At 41.1% G+C, this 23519-nt stretch overlaps 1 protein-coding gene across 4 annotated transcripts in view; it reads left to right on the top strand.

Moving 5' to 3' along the window:
• LOC148404081 (storkhead-box protein 2-like) overlaps nt 1-23166 on the top strand; it is a 31093-nt gene extending 7927 nt beyond the window's left edge. For 2 of the 4 annotated variants that reach the window (XM_088376429.1, XM_088376442.1), the window contains exons 2-4: nt 12146-12298; nt 14750-17120; nt 17403-23166. In XM_088376429.1, the coding sequence (XP_088232555.1) occupies nt 12146-12298; nt 14750-17120; nt 17403-17607 (2729 nt within the window). In that variant the 3' untranslated portion in view covers nt 17608-23166. Of the gene's footprint in view, nt 1-6812; nt 7014-12145; nt 12299-14749; nt 17121-17402 lie in introns of those variants that run through there. The other 2 variants (XR_015858635.1, XM_088376448.1) reach the window with 2 other exon arrangements.
• Nucleotides 23167-23519: the final 353 nt, after the last annotated feature.

Raw genomic sequence — 23519 nt, 5'->3', positions numbered from 1 at the left:
GTTGGGACAGGTACTGCAAAGAAAATGTATAACTTAACTTCCCTTAAATTCATATTCAAATAAAACTTATCAATTCCATCTAAAAACCTTCATTTTTTTTGCCTTCTTTGTTTTCGTCTTCTTTCCGGCAGCTACGAGGACCATTTATCTATTTTGCAACACTAATGTGTGCAATAATAACCGACCCAGATTCTATCGTTGGCCACAATGGAATGTGAGATTCCACTTAAAGCGACACAAAAGCGATGATGGTCCATTTTTCATGAACTATCCCAGTTTATGTCTTTTTCTTATTAGGAAAATAAAAACAGTTATTTTCTATTTTATCCATTCATTTTGGAGAAATAATGAAACAACAAATGCCTTAAAAAATGCCTACTTCTAATGAGGAATAGGGCCACTCAACCACTTCTCTTCAAGTCTTGGTTGATGACATCACGGAAGAAAGCAATCACAATTTCCCCATTGGAAATCATTGTACAGACATCGCTTAAAATGTAAAAACAATGGGGATCAACTAGCCTCAAAATGCATGTGGACATCTCTACCTATTTCAACCTCTGAAAACCTCAAAAAATGATTTGCCTTTCCATGGCTGATTTAAGAGCAAGAAATGAGCAGCCTCTCTGTACCTCGTCTATTTCCTTTCACCAGTTGCCAACATACGCAAACACGACGTGTTCCGAAAGGCTTTATGTAAGCTGAGTTCTTCATAGGTTTTTATATATTGAATTGAAATCGGTAAGGGTTCATTTGACTTGCATTTCCCCTGAAGTCCACGTATGGAGTACCACCTCCACCACCTGTCCAAAAAGGAGGTGCTTTAAACGGCCACACTCAGCTGAAGGATTGGCCTCCTGGCTGCCGGTGCGCCCAATCAGGGACACATGACAATTTTACGCGTTTGTTCTTTTATTTACTGTAAAGGTACAATTCATGCACAGAACATTGTGGGAAGGGTTATTAAGGGAATGAAAAAGGTTTATGTCACGTGAAAATATTGGGGAGGGTTCACAAAGCCTTAATATTGTGAGTAGGACCACAATGCAACACGAGATTCATGCGCAACTATGACTCACAACGGTTTCGCTATGCATGATGTCCCCCGGGTTAGTGAAATGTGTTAATCCTGAAGGTGCACACTTTGCAATGCTTCACAAGGTTAACTACACTTCTAGCTTCTAATACTTCTAACTACAGTGACAGCCCTCTAGCAGCCAACAAGAATCATGAAATATTGTAAGTTTCAATACAATAGTGTATAAATACATATACCGTTTCTATTTTGTGGATCTACCTTATTTGCAGGTAGTCCTGGGATGCATCTCCCGCGATAAACGAGGGATCACTGTTCATTGATCCTTTCCTTTTGCGTGTTGCTACACCCAGCCCCAATGCATCTATAAGGCATCTTTGCTGCATTAAACGTTCAAAGAATCATGTATTTCAAAACAACAGGACATTTTCTAAGCTTAGTAGGCTGAAACAAGAGTAACATGCCTTCGCTTCCTTCTGTGATGTAATCAGGCTGATGTGTCAATCAAGCAGGCTCCACCCAAAAAGTAGGCATCAGTTAGTCCACCGCCACTCTATTCCAAATTACCATTAAATCACTTCTGAGTGTTTTTCAGGGAGAAATTGTCATTGACATCATTTTTTAATACAGTCCTATCACATAAGTGCCAGTGTTGAGCTCGCTTTACTGTCCCTTAAAAAAAAAAGAAGCCATTTGGAACTAAAATAACAAAACAAAACACCAACCTGTTAAAACATAGCAACGGTAATTTGTCTATTGATTATATCAATATGTTTTCATTATATTAATATGTTTTCAAATACTTGAATGTCTGGCTTTTGAAAACATGGGCAATTTAGGGTGTAGATAAAGCACTATATAAGTCTTCTGGAAATTACTATTTAGGAGTTTTATTTTCATTTATTCTACCGGAAATAGTGGTGCTTGCAAACCTTTAAGGCAGAGATTTTGCTCAGATATTTTTGTTATAAATTTTTTTTAGTTTGCATTTGACTCAAGTAATTGTTGCAAATATAAGGTCCCCAACCACTGGCCCACGACAATTTGCAATTAGCAAATTTGTTAGCAAACTTGTTAGATACACCATGACAATAGGGTTGGGCGATATGTCCCCAAATTCATATCACGGTATCAATTGCATCCCTTCACGGTAAAGTTATACATAGATCACTCTATAATATTAAGGGTAGAATATGTTAAATTCATGATTTAATAAATTTGTTGTTCATGAATCGGTAGATTATATACTCAATTAGAGAAGCTAAATTGATGGATATTGATTGAGCAAATCTGGAGCCAATCAATCGCATCTCTTTGTGGAGGCTTAGCAAAATGAATCTCCTGTTGCACTGTGGTCCAGTACACAATATTAAAGCTTTTTAAATCCTCCCCAATAGGTTTACGCTACATAAACCTTTCTTACTCCCTCAATAACCATTGCCACACTGTTCTGTGCATGTGTTGTACTTTTACAGTAAATGAAAGAACAAACACGTGATATTGTCACATGTCCCGACTCCTTCTGCACAGGTTGGTTCACCTGGCTGGCTGCCGCCTCCTGCTCTTGAACTCAGTCATGTCCGCAGTGACGCACATTGCTCAGACGCACGCCCCGCGCTATCAGGGCTCATTGCCGCTGTCCCAGCTCCTGGAAAGCAGTGCTTTCTTTCCTGCAGGCGCGGCAGCCAGGCACGCACCCCGCGCTTGTCCTCAGTGAAGCGCATCGCTCAGAGGCACGCACCGCACTATGAGCGCTCATTGTTGTTGTCCCAACCTTCCTGTGTCACGCTTTCGCGCGTCGCCAATACAGAACTGTGTCTGCTAAACTTGTCCTGTGTTACCCGCTAATTAGGGCGTATATATAGACAGCATTCGCCAGTCAGTTCTTGCCATTTCGTCTGCTTTGACACACGCACGCCTGCCACCTGATTCCCGTTTGCCTGATCCGCTGTGTAGCGGTACACCTGGCTGGTTGTCTGCCTCGACACACGCACACCTACACCTACTGATTTTCGTTTGCCTGATCTGCTGTGTAACGAGATGCCACTACGACGCGAGCAACGTTAGCCTCAGCACTCGCTAGCATTCGCCCGCCCGCCGCAACGTTATCTTAAGGACATCGGCTTGCCTCTGTAAACCTAACTTACTGGCAGCACTGATGCGACAACATCCGCCTTATTTTCGGCAGCTTTTTGGCGCTACTTTCGTCACATCATTTCTCCTTGTTAACTTAACTTACGCGGAGAACTAAGTGTTTTTACACTGCCACAATGTGAATTTGCAATTGGGTTTTCATCACCTGTAGGTGAGTTATTTAGTTAGATGGTCTTGTGCGGATATCGTGAAAACATTGACTCTACATCGCGGGGGGTCTTGGAATCAATTCATCAGCAATAAACGAGGGATCACTGTAAAGCAAAATAGGAGATGTGTCTGTTCTTTAAGGGCAAGATTATGATGGAATGATTCAGTAAGGTTATTTGGATCTAAATGATTGGGCAGTTGTACTATTATCATTTTTGTATTTTGATGAAAGCATCAGCAAGTTCACAGGGCTTCCGCTGGTCTCATAGTAACCGTTGAATAGCTGTTTTGTGATGACTTGGAACGAAGACCAGCAGCTCTCAGCAGGAGAAAATCTGTGTATTCTGAAGCTGTTGGCTCTTATTCCTCCAGGCTTACACACTTCCATTGTAAAGAATCCTATATTTGTTTGGTGACTAACTGAGCTGAATAAGGTGGTGTCCTGTGACTTGTCCTATTATGTCTAGAATTGACAAATGCAGTCTCAGTCTATGGCCTTTTATTATAAACTTCAATTCAAACATTGCTCACTCCTTGATCCTAACAAACTAAAAATGACTTTTGCTGTCAGTAACTTTACATGTATGTACTATTTTTCCAAAATGGCTAATAAATATGCACTCTTAATTCTGACCAACTTAATTGAATGTCAGCATATTGTAGCTTGGTCATAAGGTATTATATCTGGATTGTGAGTATGAAACGGCTGACTTGTGCATGTATGCGCAGTCTTAAGGATGTAACAATAGCGAGTATTGTACTGAGACAAACAAGGCTCTGACTTTTTCCTGGCTTCTGCACACAAATGTCCAAAATCCAAATACAATTCCGCTCTGTTCGCAAATATATAACATTGGAGCTTTGTTCAACTAAGATGCTATCGTTGTTATGCTTAAAAAAAATGAGCACATTTCTTATGTCCAACCGGAGTGGATGCATGTTCTCTACCGATCAATGTTACATCTCTTAAGTGATGAAAAAAAAATGGCGGTCCATTTATGCAAGTATAATTTACTCCCCCCAGGAATCTGCAGAGAAAAAGTGTAGATTCTGCGAAGAACAATCCTGATTCTGCGACTTGAAAGTTGAATTCCCGCAGGCATTCAATAATGAGTAAAAATGATTAGTAACAAAGCAAATTAATGTAATCATGAAATAATAATGCTGTCAGGAAAATATTTGCAAAACCAAATCACTTTGAAACATGGTTTTGAAATAATTATCAGTATTCTCTTTGTCCCTCTTGGGCAGATTTATTCAATGCTATCAATAATAGTAAGAAGAATTATAATAATAAATTTAGTTTGCATTACTTATGAAGTACAAAACATATCACCAAATTGTGGATTTGATGCAGAACAAGTAATATTAAAGCAAAGATTTAAAAAGTAATTTATCATCTTAACCTGCACACAGTATAATCAACGATGTTGGCAATAACGTTGTTTAAGCATAACTGTGTTTCTAACACCATTGATTTTGGGTAACAATGTTAATTAATTACTTGTTAATTTCTTGTTAAAACACCAAAAATATAATCAATAAATGATCATATAATTGTGTAATCAATAAATTCCTTATAGTTATGATGTTCTTGTAATTGAAGATGTATTGTGGCCCACTGGGACAAAGCACTGGATATCAAAATGATTATTACACCTAGTTGTGAACAATATCATTGCCACTACACCATAAAATGTAAGTGGCAATGCTGGGAGGTCATTGTTTTATGTCCTCAGTCATGGTTTCATCAAGTGGAATGCATATGTGTCCAGAGGCTTGCTCTACACATTCATGGAGAAACCACCCAAAGTAAAATGCAGTGTTTAAGTTTAGAATTGCGGCAAATCAATAGATTGTTGTTTTATGGGGCTTTTTAGATGAGATTGGAAGCCACCAATCTCAGTATGTCGGTGACCATTTCATCTGCCTATGACTGATAAATGTTGCCTGAGAAATGGCCCAGTGAGGATTCAGTACAAGAGCTGATACCCAAGAAGAACAAAAAAAAGGTGCATTTCACAGACACTTTTATTTGACAATAATACTAATAATAATTCCGCACCTTATTAAAAGGCGCACCTTCGTTTTTTGAGAAAATCAAGAGCTTTTAAGTGTGCCTTATGGTGCAGAAAATACAATTCAATACTGTATAATTTTAAATAATATTGATGCATTTTGAAGACTTCTGAACCATTAATGTACCACACAAATTGTGGCTTTTAGTGATGATTGGGCGGGTTGAATGGACGTTCATCTATCTATCTATCTATCTATCTATCTATCTATCTATCTATCTATCTATCTATCTATCTATCTATCTATCTATCTATCTATCTATCTATAACATTAATTAATTATTGGTTTGATAATTGACCATGTTCATGTTTTCCCACTCACAATGCATTCTGGTCTATATTCAACTTTTTAACATCGATAATCACCACAAATGCATTGTGGGTAATTTTGAGTGCCCTACATTTATGCTCCCTCAACATTCGGACACACCTACAAACCCATCCATCCATTATCTGCCCTGCTTGTCCCCACGGGGTCACTGGCATGCTGGAGCCTATCCCAACGGGCAGTAGGCGGGGGACACTGTGAACTGAACTGAACCGGCACACAGAGACGAACAATCATCCGCACTCACACCTATGGGCAATTTGGAGTGCTCAATCGGCCTACCAAGCATGTTTTTGGGATGTGGGAGGAAACCCACGCAGGCACGGGGAGAACATGCAAACTCCACCCAGGGAGGGCCGGAGGTGGAATTGAACCCACGCACTCCGAATTGTGAGGCGGACATGCTAACCAGTCACCACCGTGCCCCATGGCGTAACCCCTTAATATATATAGGAATAGTGCGCACACACGGACACAGTCCAAAAGAGTCCAGTGTTGTTTGCCAAGTAGTGGACCAGTATCAACAGAGAGGAGTAAAGTCGTTAATATTTATAAATTAACCATTTATTATGCAACTATTTCAAAGCCTTATAAAAACTCTGTGTATTTATATGCGTGTCCTACATCCAGTAGTCATAGTACTCAAAGTGGGTCACAACAGAACCCAGCTGCAGTACTGCAACACTGGCTTCTCCAGTTTTTTTTCTCACACCGCATCAGAGCACATGCTTCAGAGGTCTAAAAAGGGAAAATACTGAATGTGCGTGTTGACTGCGTGTGTGAACATATGAGTGATGGCAAGAAAGAGCAACTTGGGATGCATTGTCATGGCAACCTTCTCAGCAGCCCGCCCACAAGCTTGTATGTCAGTGAGCATTACACAGTGAGAGAAGGGGGATGGTGGTGGTGGGGGGAGTGGGAGGAGAGACTCAGATGCAGAGTGAGGCAGTATGTGATTGGTCACACCCCCTTGTCTTTGTTTGGTGCAGAGGATTGTGGGTAGCCCTTGACTGAATGTTCATTTGTGTGTGTGGGAAAAGAGGGGAGGGGACCAGGAGAGCGAGTGTGTGCGCGCGCCTGTGAGAACAGTGGAGGACGTAACAAGCTTGTGTGTGTTTGCTAGGGGCGGGGGGAGGAGCATTGTGTGTACGTGCGTGTGTGACAGAGAGAGGCATGTGTTTGTGAGAGAAAGCTGTGCTATCATCAGAAGAAACTGCTTTTCAATTGGAGTCTATTTTTGACGTAGAGTGGAACACGATTAACGAAGGTATGAATCTGCCTGCTCCCCTTGTCTGTATGTATAAATCTTTGTGCAGCACTCTTTCTTTATTCGTTAGCATGTTAGCAGAAGCGACTATTTAGCATTGTGAGAAGAGCGCAGCATCACAGCTGTGCAGAGGGAGAAAGATGGAGAAAGAAGAGTGACAGGATAGGATAGACCATGCCGAGACAGATATGTATTACATGGTGTGTTGGGGGGGAGTAGGGCAAATTTCAAGATGGGTAATGATGTAAATGAATGGAGAGAGAGAGGGAGAGCGGTGGAGGGAGGGAGCGCATGACAAAAGGAGGGGGTGTGGTTTAGTGGTGTGGACAAAGGAGGCCGGCTGATTGTTTACTACCACTGCAGTGAGAGACATGGACGATCATTGCTCCCCCATCCCGCTTTTATCGTTCTTTATTCTCGCTGCTTTGTCTCACAGAATTTTTGTCGTGTTTACTATACAGTTTTCCCCTTTTCACCTGCCCCCTCCTGTTATTTTCTATCAAATGCTTCTTTGCCTGCCAAGCCCTGTTTCCTCCTTGCTCTCGGACTGTTATTTATTTTTTATTTTTTTTGGCGTAGTAAAAATGGAGAACGCGCACGCCAACAGCTGCTACAAAATGGCTCTTCTGTATCTGTGCTATTTATGACATGACTGGATGAAACAGCGGAATGTTGATTAAAGAAACACCCAGGGAAAACATATACAACACAACTTGTTAAACAACTGTTGGTTGACCAGACGTCTGATGTACTGTAGCAAAGGTAGTCAAGGGAGCACTGTGCCTGCAATAATATGGTCTGTCAATTTTTTGGGGAGGGGGGGCGTTTGCAGAGAGGTGCAATAATTGTGATGGTAAAATGCAGCAATGGAAAACCCGGTAACAGTAGAAGCATTTTGATGGGAAGTTGATTGCATTGCTACGTCATCTTTACTACCTACTGCAGGATTGGGAAGATTTGATGATACGAGTGCAAAATGTTTTATCTATACCCCTCAAGGGCTAGACTTTTAACATGCACCATGCACTGCTAAGAATGACAAATATTTTTTATGTAAACCATACGTTTGTCTTAAAAACAATTCCTGGGTTTCATAATTGGCATGCTACATACAATACGAATATACCAAAGAATGAAAAAATTACAGCACATTCTAATCTTGATCATCAACGGGTGGCCCGCGGCTGAATCCGGCCCGCCGAACCGTCCATTCTGGCCCATGATTGGATTCCATAATTATGAGTGATCACATCAAGTCTGTGCCCACAGGAGAAACTTGTTTAACTCCTACAAATGCAACAATTTTGTTTTGTATTCGCCTTGAAAGAGTTTGATAATAAATGACATTTATTTTGTCTCTATTTTCGTTTTACTCTGCAAATGCTGATATTTATTTTGACGCTATTTTTAAGTTTCACTCTGTTAATGTCCTGCATCATCAATGAAAAGTTTAGCTTGATGTCTAGCTTGGACTAAGCTCACACAGAAACAGCGGGGAAAGTACAATGGGTTGTGCAAATGCAGTGCCCAGCAGTACCTGATCTTGACTGAATCTTTGTCTTGATACGTTATTATTCTTTTTCTTTAATCAAGTAAAGAGACAGAAGTAGCTACGTAGATCGATACGTGGTATCATTCTGTTGACATTCCATTGGTAAAATTTCCCCGTAATACTAAAGTGGCAATTTTCTGTTGACCGACCAACAGCTCCATCTAACTCAAACAGTTGCACCCCAACAACACATTGACAAGTTGAGCAGTTCAGGTCTAATGTTTGTGTCTAAGGGATGTATTGCCATGTCACGTCAAGGGTGCAAACATGCCTAAACGAAAAATGTGCCCACTAATTCCACATTCTTGTTTGTTTACATACCCCCATTAGTAATGTCACTATCACACTATCATGATTTTCAAGCATGATGGGAGTATATCAACACCTCACTTCATCTTGTTGACTGCAAACGTTATTAGCCACTTGTAGATCTCAGGGGTCACGTGATGCATTATGGGTAAGGTAATTTTTTGAGCTAGCAAATGGTATTCAAAACTGGTAGAAAACAACATAGAAAGCGGTGCAATGAAAGTTGATGGTTTTTTGTTTAATCTATTTTATCCTCGTATAGCCTGTGTCGTTTGACACTAGCTTCCCTCTCCTGGTCCATGACAATTAATATTAGCTTAGATTTTGACGATGGCTGAATATGGACATTGTACCGGGACTGTGTAACACTGCCGGGACATAACAGGCAAGGTTTTAAGGAGTAAGGACATTAGTAAGTAACATTCCTTAATAAATAGTTGCAAATATGAGGATAATGTTCTCATCAGGTGAAAACTGAATACTTATTTAACAATTTGACCTTCTTTCCCCTTGTTATTGTTTTACCCAAGACTTTTTATGCGTTCAGGTCTAAATGAGGTCTTGATTCTCTTATTACACTGGAGGGAAAATATCAGTATCAAATTACAGTAACAAAAAAGACCACCCAAAAATTGTTGCATATGAAGGAACAGCGCTGGTGTTTTTTAAGAAAAGGGACTCAGTAAGCACTACATACCGTAATTTCCGGACTATAAGTCGCGGTTTTTTTCATAGTTTGGGTGGGGGGCGACTTATACTCAGGAGCGACTTATATATGTTTTTTTTCACAAATTTTTACTTGATCATTAAGACATCACTTACTTTCAAGTATAGTTGACCACTTCCCATGTTACTTTTAGTATAGTTGATCACTTCACATGCTTTTATATCTTTAACATATTCAAAACATAAAAAATAGAGAAAACATCAAATAAAGCAATTAACACTTTAAAGCACCATATCCAAGTCCACTGTCTGCTGTATGTACACTTGCTCCATTTTTGCTCCTCTTATATTTATTATTATTATTTATTATTATTTGTTTATTTATCATTTATTCAACACTCTTATTTATTCATTGTTTGTGCCTTCTTGGTTTTTTTTTGTGTTGCTTGTATGCATATGTGTACTATCTCACCGAGGGATAGTGGGAACGTAATTTCAATCTCTTTGTGTGTCTTAGTATATGAAAAAAAATCGACGATAAAGCAGACTTTGACTTTAATAAAACAACCAAATAAACAAAACAAAAAACTACATCTGAAAAAATATATATATTTCAAACGAAACTGGATGAGGGCGCTCTGAATTTCACCGTTGGACGTGACTCATCAACTGGGTGGGCTTAAGAAAAATGGCACCAAAAAGAAACTCATATTTTGCAGGTTACAAACTTCAAGTTGTAAAATATGCAGCTGAAAAAAGTAATCGAGCAGCAGAAAGAAAGTTTGGAGAACCGTGATGTACCAATGGATTACTATTTCAAGTGACGTCAGTGGCACGGCGCAGCGCGGCGGTTGTTTACATAAAGGACAAACGTATCCACGTAAGGACTACCGGCATCATTAGCGGTGATCATTTCTAAGTGACACGGAGGACAAAGAGTTTGAAGGAACTAAGGATTTGGCGTGACATAGAAGGTTTGAAAAACTATTATGGCTTTTGCGCACGCCCGGTCCTACTCTACTGAGTCGGGGGCCGGCGCTCGGCCGAGTGGCTGTCTGCGAACGGTGCATGGGGCTCGGACATGATCATTACGCACGCCCGGTCCTATGCCATGGAGCTCTCGTGTCTGGAAGTCCACGCCGCCACACGCTTGGAAGTTTGTTTTGTTTAATAAAGAGCCGTTTACCAAACCCACGTCTATCCTTGTACTTTGTTAACGCTACAATATAGTTATATACTAGATCTGTGGAATAAAGACGAGGCTGACATCAGGGCGCACGCGCGGCGATGTTGACAAAGGACGAGGCATTTGATCGATGGATTTAATGGATTTAAAGTGCACGGATGGTTTGATAATATTATTGGCTTATATTATAGTTATTTGAAATATAGTTTATCTATCGTTATATGAGCCTGTGGAATATTTTAAAGTGCAAGCGCCCTCAGCCGCACACACCCATTGTTGACAAAGAACAATCGATGGATTTAATGAATTGGAGTGACACTGATGGTTTTATAAACATGTTATTCATGTAATAGTTGTCCTTAATCACTCTATATATTACGTCAGGCCCGTTCTCAGCTCTTTGTTTGTGTTTGTCACGTTAGCATACCTATCGTTTAGTCTGTTGTTGCTATCGTTTAGCCTGTTGTTGCTCGTTCATGACTGTTTTTGGTGTGGGATTTTGTCGAATAAATTGCCCCCAAAATGCGACTTATACTCCGGAGCGACTTATATATGTTTTTTTTTCACTTTTTGGGGCATTTTATGGCTGGTGCGACTTATACTCCGGAGCGACTTATAGTCCGCAAAATACGGTATATAAGTTATGATTTATCCTGCTTATGGGAAATTGAATGATAGCCCATAGCAGCTGTCACTTTATGGCAGCTGAGGGGTAGTGGTCAGTGGCAGCCTCTATGCAGCTGTGCTTTAAAATCTGACGTAGTACATAGCCAAAGTCCTGCTACTTATAGTACTCTCTGAATGTACCACTGCTCATCTCCGTTAGCAACCAAGCATGGTCGATAAATTATAAATTTCCATGCCAGTAGACTTTCGATGGCGAGTGAATCAACACAAAGAATGTTGGAAAATGTGTTGTAACAGTAGTAGTTGTTGTAATTGAATGTTGTCCACCACATTGTGTTAAATATTGCCCATTCGACAACCGTTGCCGCTAGATCATTTTGGAAGGTTGATTTCCCCCATTTTTGGCCCCTTCTCCCGGGACAAAAAAACAAACGTAACTGATATGCGCCAAAGTGTATTTAAGAAATGAAAATGGTTCTTTCTACATGTAAAGAAAACAATTGCTTATTCATTGATTCAGTTTCACCAAGTTAGAAAGATGCTCCTCGAATAAAGTTTTTCATTTTAATTCACAGTACGTTTTAATGCACCAAATAGGTGACATAGATTGTTGACTTGGACTTAAACATTGAGTGTAGTAGCAAGTACTCCTTTGTGTCTATCTATTTTGAAATAAGGATCAAACAAATGCCAGAATACCTTTAGAACAAGTGTTTGGGTGTGCGGTTTGTGTAAATGCTTATGCTGTAGCTGATAATTTCCTGTTAATTATTGTGACTTGTTTCTTCACAGGTGATGTGTCACCCATCAGTATGTCCCCTATCAGCCAATCCCAGTTCATCCCTCTGGGAGAAGTACTGGTATTGGCTATCTCTGCTATGAACTCTGCGCATAAGCCGGTCACTCAGGAGGCCCTAACGGAACACCTGCAGACATGTTTTCCAGGTAACATTTTACATAAGGCAGACGTCTTTTCCACTCATACCAAAAGCTTACCTTAGTAAAGTAATAAACTTGCAATTGGTTGTTATTGCCTTTACATATCAGTATAGTGTTCTAAAGACACAATTCCACAAAGTGGCCCTGTGAGAATGGTTCGTCACAAAGGTTTGGAACGATTAAAACATTCCAAATTCCGGCCCGCGGGCCAAATCCGCCCCACGGTCAGATTTCATACGGCCCGCAGCTTCGGTCTTATAATGTATTATTTATGGCCCGCCTGCACTGTCAAACTGAATAAAAAAAAAAAAAAATCATGAAACGGTAATTCATCCTATTACCAAAAGGTGGCAGCACCACCCCTCTCCGCTCATTTCTGCCATTGCGACTGCAAAGAAAACAAGGAAATTTGACATTGAGGGCCGTCGCTTTCAAGAGAAATGGGAATTACAATACTTCTTCACAGAAAATCAAGGCAATTTTTTTTGTCTAATTTCTAAAGAGATGGTTGCCTTGTTTAAGGATTTCAATCTAAAGAGACACGATCAGACTAAACATGCTAACACATACGACAAGCTAACAGGGAGTGACCGTGCTGATAAAGTGAAGCAGCTCCTGCCATGGCACTTATTCAAAACTACCACTTGGGAACCAAAAGTTTTTGTCACTTGAATCATGAAGTGTGAATCTAGTCTAAGCAACCATTTTTCATTTGTTCATTATACTCTTATTCATGCAATTATAGAGGTTGTAACTTGTAACTGAAATCCAAGCATAATAATAGTCAGACGCAAATATACACAGGCAGTCTCAAGCACACGTGCACACAAACACAGTCTGAGTTTGTTTATGTGTGTCAGTTAGTATTGGGTTTCCGTCTTAAGTGAACTTGCATCATGCTACTAAAGCAACTGCATTTGCATGATGCAATGAAAGGCAACGTAAAAAAGCCACACGCACATGTGCACCCGCACGCACACACACACACACACACACACACACACACACACACACTGCTGTGTGGCAATTGCCATTGGATTGATGAGTGTGCTTGTCATTTCTTCAACCTGAGTGACGATTTCACATTTCTGACATGCACTCGTGATAATTACCATTAATTTAATGATTGATTGTACTGCTGACACTTGTAAAATATAAGTACTGTATTAGATTAGTTTATAATTTGTAACATTTGCTGATGCTTTAATTTGGTATTCAGTTCAAGTACAGCTAGTATACGGTAGCTTTGACCTTTAAATTATTCAGACAAGAAACCGGTCTAGAAATCTAAAATGCAACTTTATTATGTTTACTATGCAAATGAATCTTATTACGGGTAGACAAAATTTCATCTCAGTTAGCCGCTAAACTAAGAGTGGGATGTGTACGATTGTCTTATTTTTGCAGAGAATGCAAAATGATGAAAAGTCGTTGCGTGTGTGTGTGGGCGTGTACCTCGTAGTTCCATGCATGCATACGCACTGCAGCAGCAGCTTGTCTGTGTGCATCAAGTTGCATCATACTGCCTGGGCCAAGTGGCTGCTGTGATGTAAGTGTCAGTAATACCACCAGACTGATAAAGGAAGAGAGAGCGTAGATAGTCAGCGAGATAAAGAAGTTAGAGGGAGACAGGGATTTGGAGGAGCATTAAGGCCTATAAATAATTGCTGTATTTTCTGACAAGCACATGATTGATTGTACGTCATTTTAACATTCCCCCAAACGCATACATGTCAAAGACAACAGTTGTAGATTAACTCATCAGCTAAATCATTTTATAAGTTTATTAATTGTGTATCTAATGTTGAAAAACAGTCAAAAGACAACCCCCCGGTCCTCCAACTGAGTCATGTTTTGACTGGAATTTTGTCCCTACATAGTACATACTACTTACTAGTGCCAGCATTGAAATCCCAAAATCAATGCCCACAACATCAGTTAAGATAGTTGCTCAGTCTACAGTTTATCAGGATTTTTTGCAGTTTGTTTGTTGTGTTTTTGAATATATAATCTAAAATATACAGTGGCTATAACGTGGTGAAAACACATATTAAATGGGAATCAGCACAAACCTGCCACCATTTAATTTGACTGATTAACCCCAAACAAGTCAGCTATTCTAGCAGGCTTTTTATTTTTTTATTTATCTGTTGATTTGTTTATTTGCTTTCTAACAGCAACCTGAGGGTTATGTACTAACCATGACTTGTAATTGGAACTGTTCATAAGTCCCTTCCCCTTGACAAAAGCCCACACTCCAGGTAAAGAAATACTCAAAAGTATGATGCTGCCACCACAATGGTTCTCTGTAAGTTTTGTATTCTTTGATACTTCTGTATATTTGTGTTGTACAATCCAAGGAGAGCATGCAAGTATAGTACAACAAAAGCAGTTTTTTAATTGAATTTGTGTGAATTGCCCCTTGTCCAACTAATTCTTCTTTGTAACTTTTCTCAGGTGTTCCTACACCAACAGAGGAGGTCCTGCACCACACACTCAACATGTTGGTCCGTGAACGCAAGATCTACCCAACACCTGACGGATATTTTATTGTAACTCCTCAAACTTACTTCATCACTCCAAGCCTAATCCGAACCAGCTCCAAGTGGTACCACTTAGATGAGCGATCTGCTGAGCGGCAACAACAGCAGAATCAGCAGCAGAATCAGCAGACACAGTGCACCTCCCCTCTCTCTGGCACCATCACCGCATCCACATCAGGCGGTGTGCGAGATCGAAGTCATCCAAAATCCAACCAGAACCACAGCGGGGGTGGGGGTGGCGCAGTCGTGGATACCTTTTATAATAACACCTATCGTGGAGACGACCCCCCCAGTCATCATACTACTCTGCAGCTCAGATCCCCCAAAGACCACCGGGAGGCATATTCATCGCCACACTCTCCCCAGTCACCTCCTCAGCCAGTGGCAGGCAACACAGAAAAAAGCCGCAGTACCCTCGGGTTCCCCTTCAAGACGGACACGCTCACAAAGCATCGTGGAGGAGGCGGAGGAGGGACCGGTGAGCTCGAGAAGCAACCGGCAAGTGGTACAGCAAGTCGTAAGTTTGGTTTGAAGCTCTTCCGTCTCAGCTTTAAGAAGGACAAGACCAAGCAGCTAGCCACCTTCTCTGCACAGTTCCCCCCTGAGGAGTGGCCCCTCCGTGATGAAGAGGCACCCAGCCAGCTCCCACGGCATATAGAAATCGAGATTATCCGCAGAATTAACCCCGATCTCACAGTAGAAAACCTTGCTCGGCACACAGCGGTCATGAAACGTCTTGAAGAGGAGCGTGCACAGAGGAGCAAAGCGTCGTCAGCCAATCACAGTTCAAGAAGCAGAAGAAGTGGTGGAAGGCATAGGAAGCAGTCTCAGACCAAACTTAGCCGCTCACATAGTAAGACAAGGGTGTCTCGGGGTGAGCAGAGCGAGAGTTCCCATTTGGAACTAACCGACAGGGACTACAGAGCTTACTCATCGTCACTGGCTCGGTCACCGAGGGAACATGCCTTGGCTATGGAGCGGCAGCGGACGCGTCTTCATTTGGCACATAGCAACCCTAACATCCTTGACTCCTCCCACCTACCTGTCACACCAGAATGGGATGTGTCCGGAGAGCTTGCTAAACGACGGACAGAAATGCCTTTCCCTGAGCCGAGCCATGGTCCATCGGCGCACCACTCCAAAGTCCACCGTTCGCACTCACACACGCAGGAAAGAAAGTCTAGAAATGAACGCAGCGATAAAGCCAAGGAACGCTCCAGATCCATGGAAAATTCAAAAGGACCTCTTGGAACTGGTTTAATTGGACCACCCGGTTACTACGACGATCGAAGCCGTTACTATACTGATGATGGAACCTTACGAGCCAACCAGAGCTCATGCCACTACCCTCACCCCACTGCTCCCTCGGCTAAGCTGCCTGGGGAGTCACTAGTGTTAGATGGTGGCAGGAGTTTAGAGAAATGTAAGAGTCGGGACAGTCTGCCAGCATACTCTCCTAAAACACAGCACAACTCTATCCCTCCAGATGGCTACTTCCAGTGCTCCGGATCTTCTGAGGCTATACTCACAGCCCCAAGCCCACTGGGAACTCTTGGCAAAAGTAGCCAAGATGGGTTGAAATTGGGCTGCACTGACAGGCAAACAGAAAGACAAACACCAGAAGTGAAGGAAGACTTCTCAAAAGTGGGACCTAAAGGTGGCAGCCTGCCTCCAATACCTCTCTCGGTGCCAGATCCTCCTGTTTTGAACGCCCGACCTCCCCACAGTGCCTCCTGTGGTCAAGAAAAACGTAAGGAGATTTTTAGTAAAGATACACTCTTCAAACCACCTCCGAGCCTTCCTTTACCAGGATACAGCTCCTTGAGGAAAACCCCTGTTCTTGCCTCCTCTACTCTGTCTTCATCCTGCGATGCACTTGATTCCCAGGAGGCCTTTGACGCTCCCAAACCTCTGGTTGCGACTCCCTCTGCTCCCATACAGGGGAGCGAACCCACAACCAGTGCTGCAGAGGCCTCCTTTGACTATTACAATGTTTCAGATGATGACGAACTTGAGGAGGGAGGAACTAAAAGTAGAGGAGAGGATGGCAAAACTGGTGGAGGAGTTGTTGGAATGGGAGGTGGTGGAGCAGGCACCATGCAGTGGTTGTTGGAGAGAGAGAAGGAGAGGGATCTACAAAGAAGGTTTGAAAGAACCCTTACTTTCCCTGGTGCTAAAGAGAACCTTCCAGAACCCAGCCAGAACCAGCAGTCGGTGCATTCTGTCAGACTGGACAGCATGGACTCCAGCTCAGTTACTGTTGACAGTGGATTCAACTCGCCAAGGTAAGTATTGGTGTACCCCAGGTATTAATTTGTGGTTATGTGCATGTAGAAGCCAAGGAAAGAAAAGACAATGTCCAAACGAAGCACACGAAGCAAACTGCGATCGGACAAACGGCACAACAGTGGACAGTAGTAATATTGAAATGTACATACTTTATGTCAAAGATGCACACGATCATAGCAACATAGTCAGTTGATACCTGCAACCTTTGGTTCATGTGTCCAAGGTGATTTGACTTAGCCATTGTATTTGCTTACGTTCTCACATTGTTTCTGTTGCAGAACAAGGGAGAGCCTCGCATCGAACACCTCGTCCATAGTGGAGAGTAATCGACGGCAGAATTTGGCTCTGAGCCCCGGCCACCTTGGGATTACAAATAGCAACGGTCCACCTTTCTCATTCCGTGCCATCCCTGAACCAGCTGGCAGCCAATCGGAAAAACTCCAAAAGCCCAACGCCTGCCTTGCATCAATCACCAGCGTCTAAAGGCCATGACCGAGGACAAGAGGAAGTCCTGCTCCGAGGACTGTTAAACATGCAGACTGTCACATGGACTGAATCAGTGGAGCCGCCACGAGACCACTGTGGAACTATAGCTGTTAATACACACATTGACACATTTTACAAAGGAATTTAGACCACCATAAGACTGCTCTCTTCTCTCATAAACACACACCATGCTGTTGGGCAGACTAACCATGTCATTTCATAGCCTTCTGTTTACATAGCGCTTTGTGTTCTTTCACTTACGTGGGTTCTACTTTGTGTGTGTGTGTGCGTGCGTGTGTGCGTGTCTGGGTGTGTGCGTGCGTCCATGTGACTTAGTTTTGTGTGTGTGTGTGTGCCATGTGGGATATGATTGTGTACCAGTAATCTGGAATCTCAGGTCATTTAATTCCAGTCCCATTCCAGCTGCTCCGTATCAGTGCAACTCCGTCCGATGGTGTGTTTACACATCAAAGGGTCTGAGGCTCTACTAACTATTGTTAGTCTACACACATCCATTAGATCAGTTTTTAGAGCATTTTGAACCATCAGTTTGCTTGAATATTATAATATTCAATCTATAGTTCAATATATAATTGATGACAATTATCAAAAATGTGAGCCATACAGATGGTGAGACATAGAATGTGTACCCAACAGGTTCCTTTAAATTGAGGTGCACGGATTGAAGTGTTTAAATCCTGATCAACCACAACGCTGGAGTTCAAACACAGAACTGATCCTGTGGTAGTCACAGACATGCAAAAGTTTACGGTATGTTTTAATGGTGGAAAACTACCACAGTCAGTTAGATTCCCTAATGACTAATGTGAGGGCACTTCTAAAACATTCAGAAGGTGAAATTGAATAACTGAGTTTACCACAGGTAAGGTTAGGAGTTGTACAGCCGACTCACAACAAATGTACCAACAATTTCTTGCTTCTGCTGTGTTCTCTACATCAAAACCTGAAATCAACCTGCAGAAAGATTGCAGCTTTTAGTCAGTTGCAAACGTTTCCTTCCTTTATGAATCCAAACCATATAGTAAGTCCACTGGATGCTGCTGCCTCATGTCTACATCGTTGGCTTGGGTCCTATAGGTGTCGCCATAACACATGTTCGAAAACATTCAACGCTCGTTTTTAGGTTATAGTCTGGTGTGATATGTCATATTGGTCATTTCTGCTGCCAAAATTTATTTGTTTTGGGGGCTCAGTTGGTGTTACAAATCGTAGGAAATATTGGAATTAAAATTTTCCCACCCCTCAGCCTCATATTAGGTTATCGTTTTAGCAATCATTTCATTGGCCTGCTCCAATGCAATATAGTGACCCTCGGAAGTTACACACAATCACAAGCGTTATGGCTAAACCCATGTTTTGAATTATGAGGAATGCCCTGGTATGATCAAATTTCAATTGTGTTTTTTTTTACCAAATTTATGCTCCCAAGTAGTTTCACCTGGGTAGAAGTTACATAAAGAAAACACGCACACCTTTGCCTTAGGGGAGGCTTGTAACTCGTTCTGGCTTCTCTGTGTTGGCTACTTGTTTGTTTATAGCGTGACGTAGTACCTCTTAGTCTTTTAAGATTTGTTTTCTTGACGATTGTTTTCTGGCATTCAGTAGTTCTACACCAAATTTTTATGTCTTCGAATCATTGAAATAAGGTTTCATCATATCAGCATTTCTCAAACGCTTTGCTACATTCCCAACCTGACCACAGATGACGCAGGACATGAATGCTGATCTGACCCTCACCACCACCACTAAAACCACAAAACTGATATTGTTAGCACATAAGAAAATCAGCCGTATTGGATTTTCAATATGGCAGCCACTCCATAATCATTTTAATATACACCATGACATTATTTATACTAACAAAATAAGTTTAGACACCAAATTTATGATTGTGTGTATCATAGAAGGGTCATTATCTAGCATATTCAACATGGAGATGTCCATTTTGAAAATGATGTCATAATGGTTGAACTCCAAAATTTCAGGCTGTTTTTAACTCTTAAACATTCCAAAAAAAGAATCAAATCAAATTTGGCAAGAACCTTTAATTTTAGTCATATTTCTGACATACTGCGCCAGACTATTATGGTATTGCTTGTATGCAGTATGAGATTCACAACTGTATACTTCTCGTAAATTTGAACCCACATAAAATGTGAACAATTCTAAGATTTGTTGTACAGGCATGACTTAAACCTGGGTATCCGCGGGGTTGTAAAAGGTATTAAAAGGTAGTAAATGAAATTAGTAAAATATAACACTATTAAAAAGTAGTAAATGCCATTTGAAGAGGTATTACATTTTCGAACTTCTATGCAACTTTAAGACTTTTTCCCATTTGTTTTAAGTGCTGGCCTATTCCCTAATAATCACGCAACTTCATTTATTATATAAATTATATGTGCGAGTAGGACCGGTGAACTACAGTATGCTGTAGTGTGCGGCATTAATGCAATCCTGTGGATGCCAACAACCATTAAATGTTCGATAAAAGTCTCAATACGTGTTCAAAGAAAAAAACAGACATACAAGTTCGGTATTTAGAAAATAACGGTGTGACTTTCGGATATTTTGATTCCGAATTCCAGAGACGTGCGAGGGCAGATAATCTGTCAGCACATCAAAATTAGGAAGTGTATTTTCAATTGTAAGAGAGCGAACCAAATATAATAGATACATACAGGCGGACGCGCGTTTGTATTGTGCGTCGACGCATCCCAAGCAGCATAATTAACGTGCCACATTTCACTCATAGTAATGTAACGGCGTTCAACAATGAATTTAGTAATTGAGTAGATTATCCGTTACTGGGAATTTATTATCGCCTTTACTTCTAACGCCATTAGTCCAAACACTCAGTAAATAATAAATATTTTCATGGATTGTTGATTATTTTAATGATTTATCCTACTGTTGATCATCTGTAATAGTAGCTATAATATTGGCAAAATGACAGTAATCTGTAACTTTATTCATAACCCGTAACACTAAAATTTGAAAGGTTGTCATAGTTGCAGCTGGAAGTCGTGTTGGTATTAAAAAGTATTAAATTCCACTTGAGAATTTTTGTATATCGCCTGTAAAGGTTTTTGAGCATATTTTATACATTTCTGATATATATTAAAAACAAAGAACAGAAATGTCTCAATTTGGAACCCATTGTAAATGCTCATTACAGCATTAAACAGTATGAATCACAAACACAAAAACTGAAGCAGTTAAATCAAAAAACTTTGGTCAGCACGACTGCAGTGTCTCTAGAGGTGTGTTAGGTTTTAATAAATAATTCCACTATCAGTCAACCTTGATAAAACACTTCTAGTGCCGATTGTATTGAGTATATTGTATCATGGCATGAATAAATCAGATGGTCGGGAACAAACTTTAAGTGATTGCAGAAGCATTCAGTGGACATGAATAATTTTGACATGTAACCTGCCGAAAGTAGCCCAAAGCTGATTGCGTGCCATCGGAGTATGAACACATCCAGAGCGTGATATTTGAATGCAAAATGAGCAACTGTACTGGTATTTGAGTTTCCATTAGGATTATGGGATTGTATGGTTTTGAAAATTAACATGAATCCATTTAAGTGTTGTTCACAGAGTGCAGGGTTGTGGGGTTTTTTTTCTTCCGTATTTATTAATACAGAATGAAACATTCATAAATATCCAATTCTTGACTAACTGCGTTTTAAATTGTGAAATTCCTGAGCCATGCTCACTCATGGTGCTAAAAATGCATTATGGTCAGTGATGATGATATAGTTGGAATATAGTATTAAATGGCTGCTTACTAGTGATCATTTCACCTCCATACTAATGGCAATGATTATACTGTATTTCCTATTTAAAAATCGTATTCGTTTCACACAAGACTGAGCAGGAGGACACGGTGACTCATTTGTGTGCTAGATTTTTAAGCCTGCGCCGAAACAAGTCGGGCTGGTCGATCATGGGGAATCCTGTAGTGATTTCGGTCCAATCGTGGTCCTGATCTGAGATCCATCCTTCTGCAGGCTCAGGAAGTTTGTCAGCCATCCTGATGTTGTCGTCCTACAAGCTCCTCTTCAACTACCTCCACAACAGCAAAAACACAGCCCGTCCTTTCCATGATCACACTGTCATCAGCCTCTGGCCTGTGAATGTCTGCACATACGTACATACAGCCCGTACACACTACACATCCAAGTGCTGGACTCCCTGCCCATTTATTTTTCTTTCTTCAGCAACTGTCACAGCGTAGCTGCTAATAAGCGAGTGAGCCAAGTGCGAAGATGCACGGAAAAATCATCTCAGATTGGGGATATGCACATTGTAAAGTTCCACTTACAGCTCTCTAGAACACCAAACAACAACATATATATATCTATATTTTAAATAACCTTATGGTGTACTACAGCTTTATCTTCTCTGTACCAGAGTATTGAAGTTTGTGTTCTACTAAGACGCTTTGCTTTCAACTCCCCAGAAAGAGGTTTCAATTCCGTTTATCCCAGCATACAAGCTAGTAATAAAACCTCTACCAAGCGGTACCGTTGGGTTTGGTACAATACCCCAAGCATCAAACCTACAGACACACAAGCTTGCGCTTGATAAGGGTTATTGATCCATACCACTGATATGTACTACTAGGTAAAATGTCGTCAAAGACTCAAGACCATTCACACTCTGAGGTACTTTCCACTTCTTGGAGCGCTGCAATGCAACGAAATTCTAAACCAGTGTCTGCAATATTGCAAAAATAGAATGTACAGTAGTTATTTGATCCGAAATCTCATGAAGCATTCTCTGCTACAACCCTGATCACTCGGCCTCTAGTCCGTCATACATAGTTGCAGTTGGGCTCGAGTGCCAAGTCTATGGGAATGTTTATCACCTGTACCTACTCTTGCTTAGTTTCCCGTTCTTTCAATTAGACACAGTCATGGTCTAGTTTCAATTCTAATTCATTTTTGTGGTCTCACCTGTTCTGTAAAATTCTGTACCACTAATCTTGGATTAACGACTGAGGTCAGGACTCCAATGAGACATTTGATCCATAGAAATACAAGGGTCTAACGCCTAGTTCCATCTGTAAAATAGGGCTGTAGTCTCTTGTACGGTGAAGGTCAAGAGGCTCTGTACCTCATGTCTGATATTTGCACTGCCCCGTTTGTCCCAATCACTGACTGGCCCAAAGGCCATCCATCAACTTTATTGTCCATCAACCAGCCATAGGTCATATGTAACTGTCCATCCCTTTTCTACACTGACAGTCCATGAAATGTCTTCCCTTAACATCGGCGGTGCGTTCTAAAACTTGAGGTTCAACAATAGCATTGCTTCAAATGGTGACATACCTGTAAATGATGTTTATCTGTCATGCCTAGTCAACTAATTTAAACAATAAAAAGAGGGATTTTTAAAAAAATGTCTATAATATCTGGAAGTCCCTTTGATGTTAGTACTGGTGTTACCATTGTTGTAGTGTACGTGATGCCCTATGGGGATTGTGTTACTTTTTAAGATAATAAAATAATGATGTTTGGTTATACTGGCGTGGTGTTTTGATCCAGAGTATTTAAGCACCAGTCACATGTGTGTATGACAGTGTTTAGGAAACGTACCGTTGCCCAAAATGTTAATTTGATTAAACAAATTTTTTAAGAGGGGGGACCAGCTCTCTATACCCTCGGGAGGATCCTCGAGAGTGCATGGGAGTTTGCTCAACCAGTCCACATGTGTTTTGTGGACCTGGAGAAGGCATTCCACTGTGCTTTGGGAGTATGGGGTGCCAAGGGCGGTTCGGTCCCTGTATCATCAATGTCAGAGCTTGGTCCGCATTTCCAGTAGTAAGGGTTGGACTGCTCTTTGTCACCAATTCTGTTCATAACTTTTAGGAACAGA

The sequence above is a fragment of the Syngnathus floridae genome, chromosome 1 (assembly GCF_059516105.1).
Source record: "Syngnathus floridae isolate MCC-2025c chromosome 1, RoL_Sflo_1.0, whole genome shotgun sequence".
Lineage (NCBI taxonomy): Eukaryota > Metazoa > Chordata > Actinopteri > Syngnathiformes > Syngnathidae > Syngnathus > Syngnathus floridae.
The sequence above is the reverse complement of the archived record's forward strand: the minus strand, read 5'-3'. Positions and strand labels throughout refer to the sequence as shown.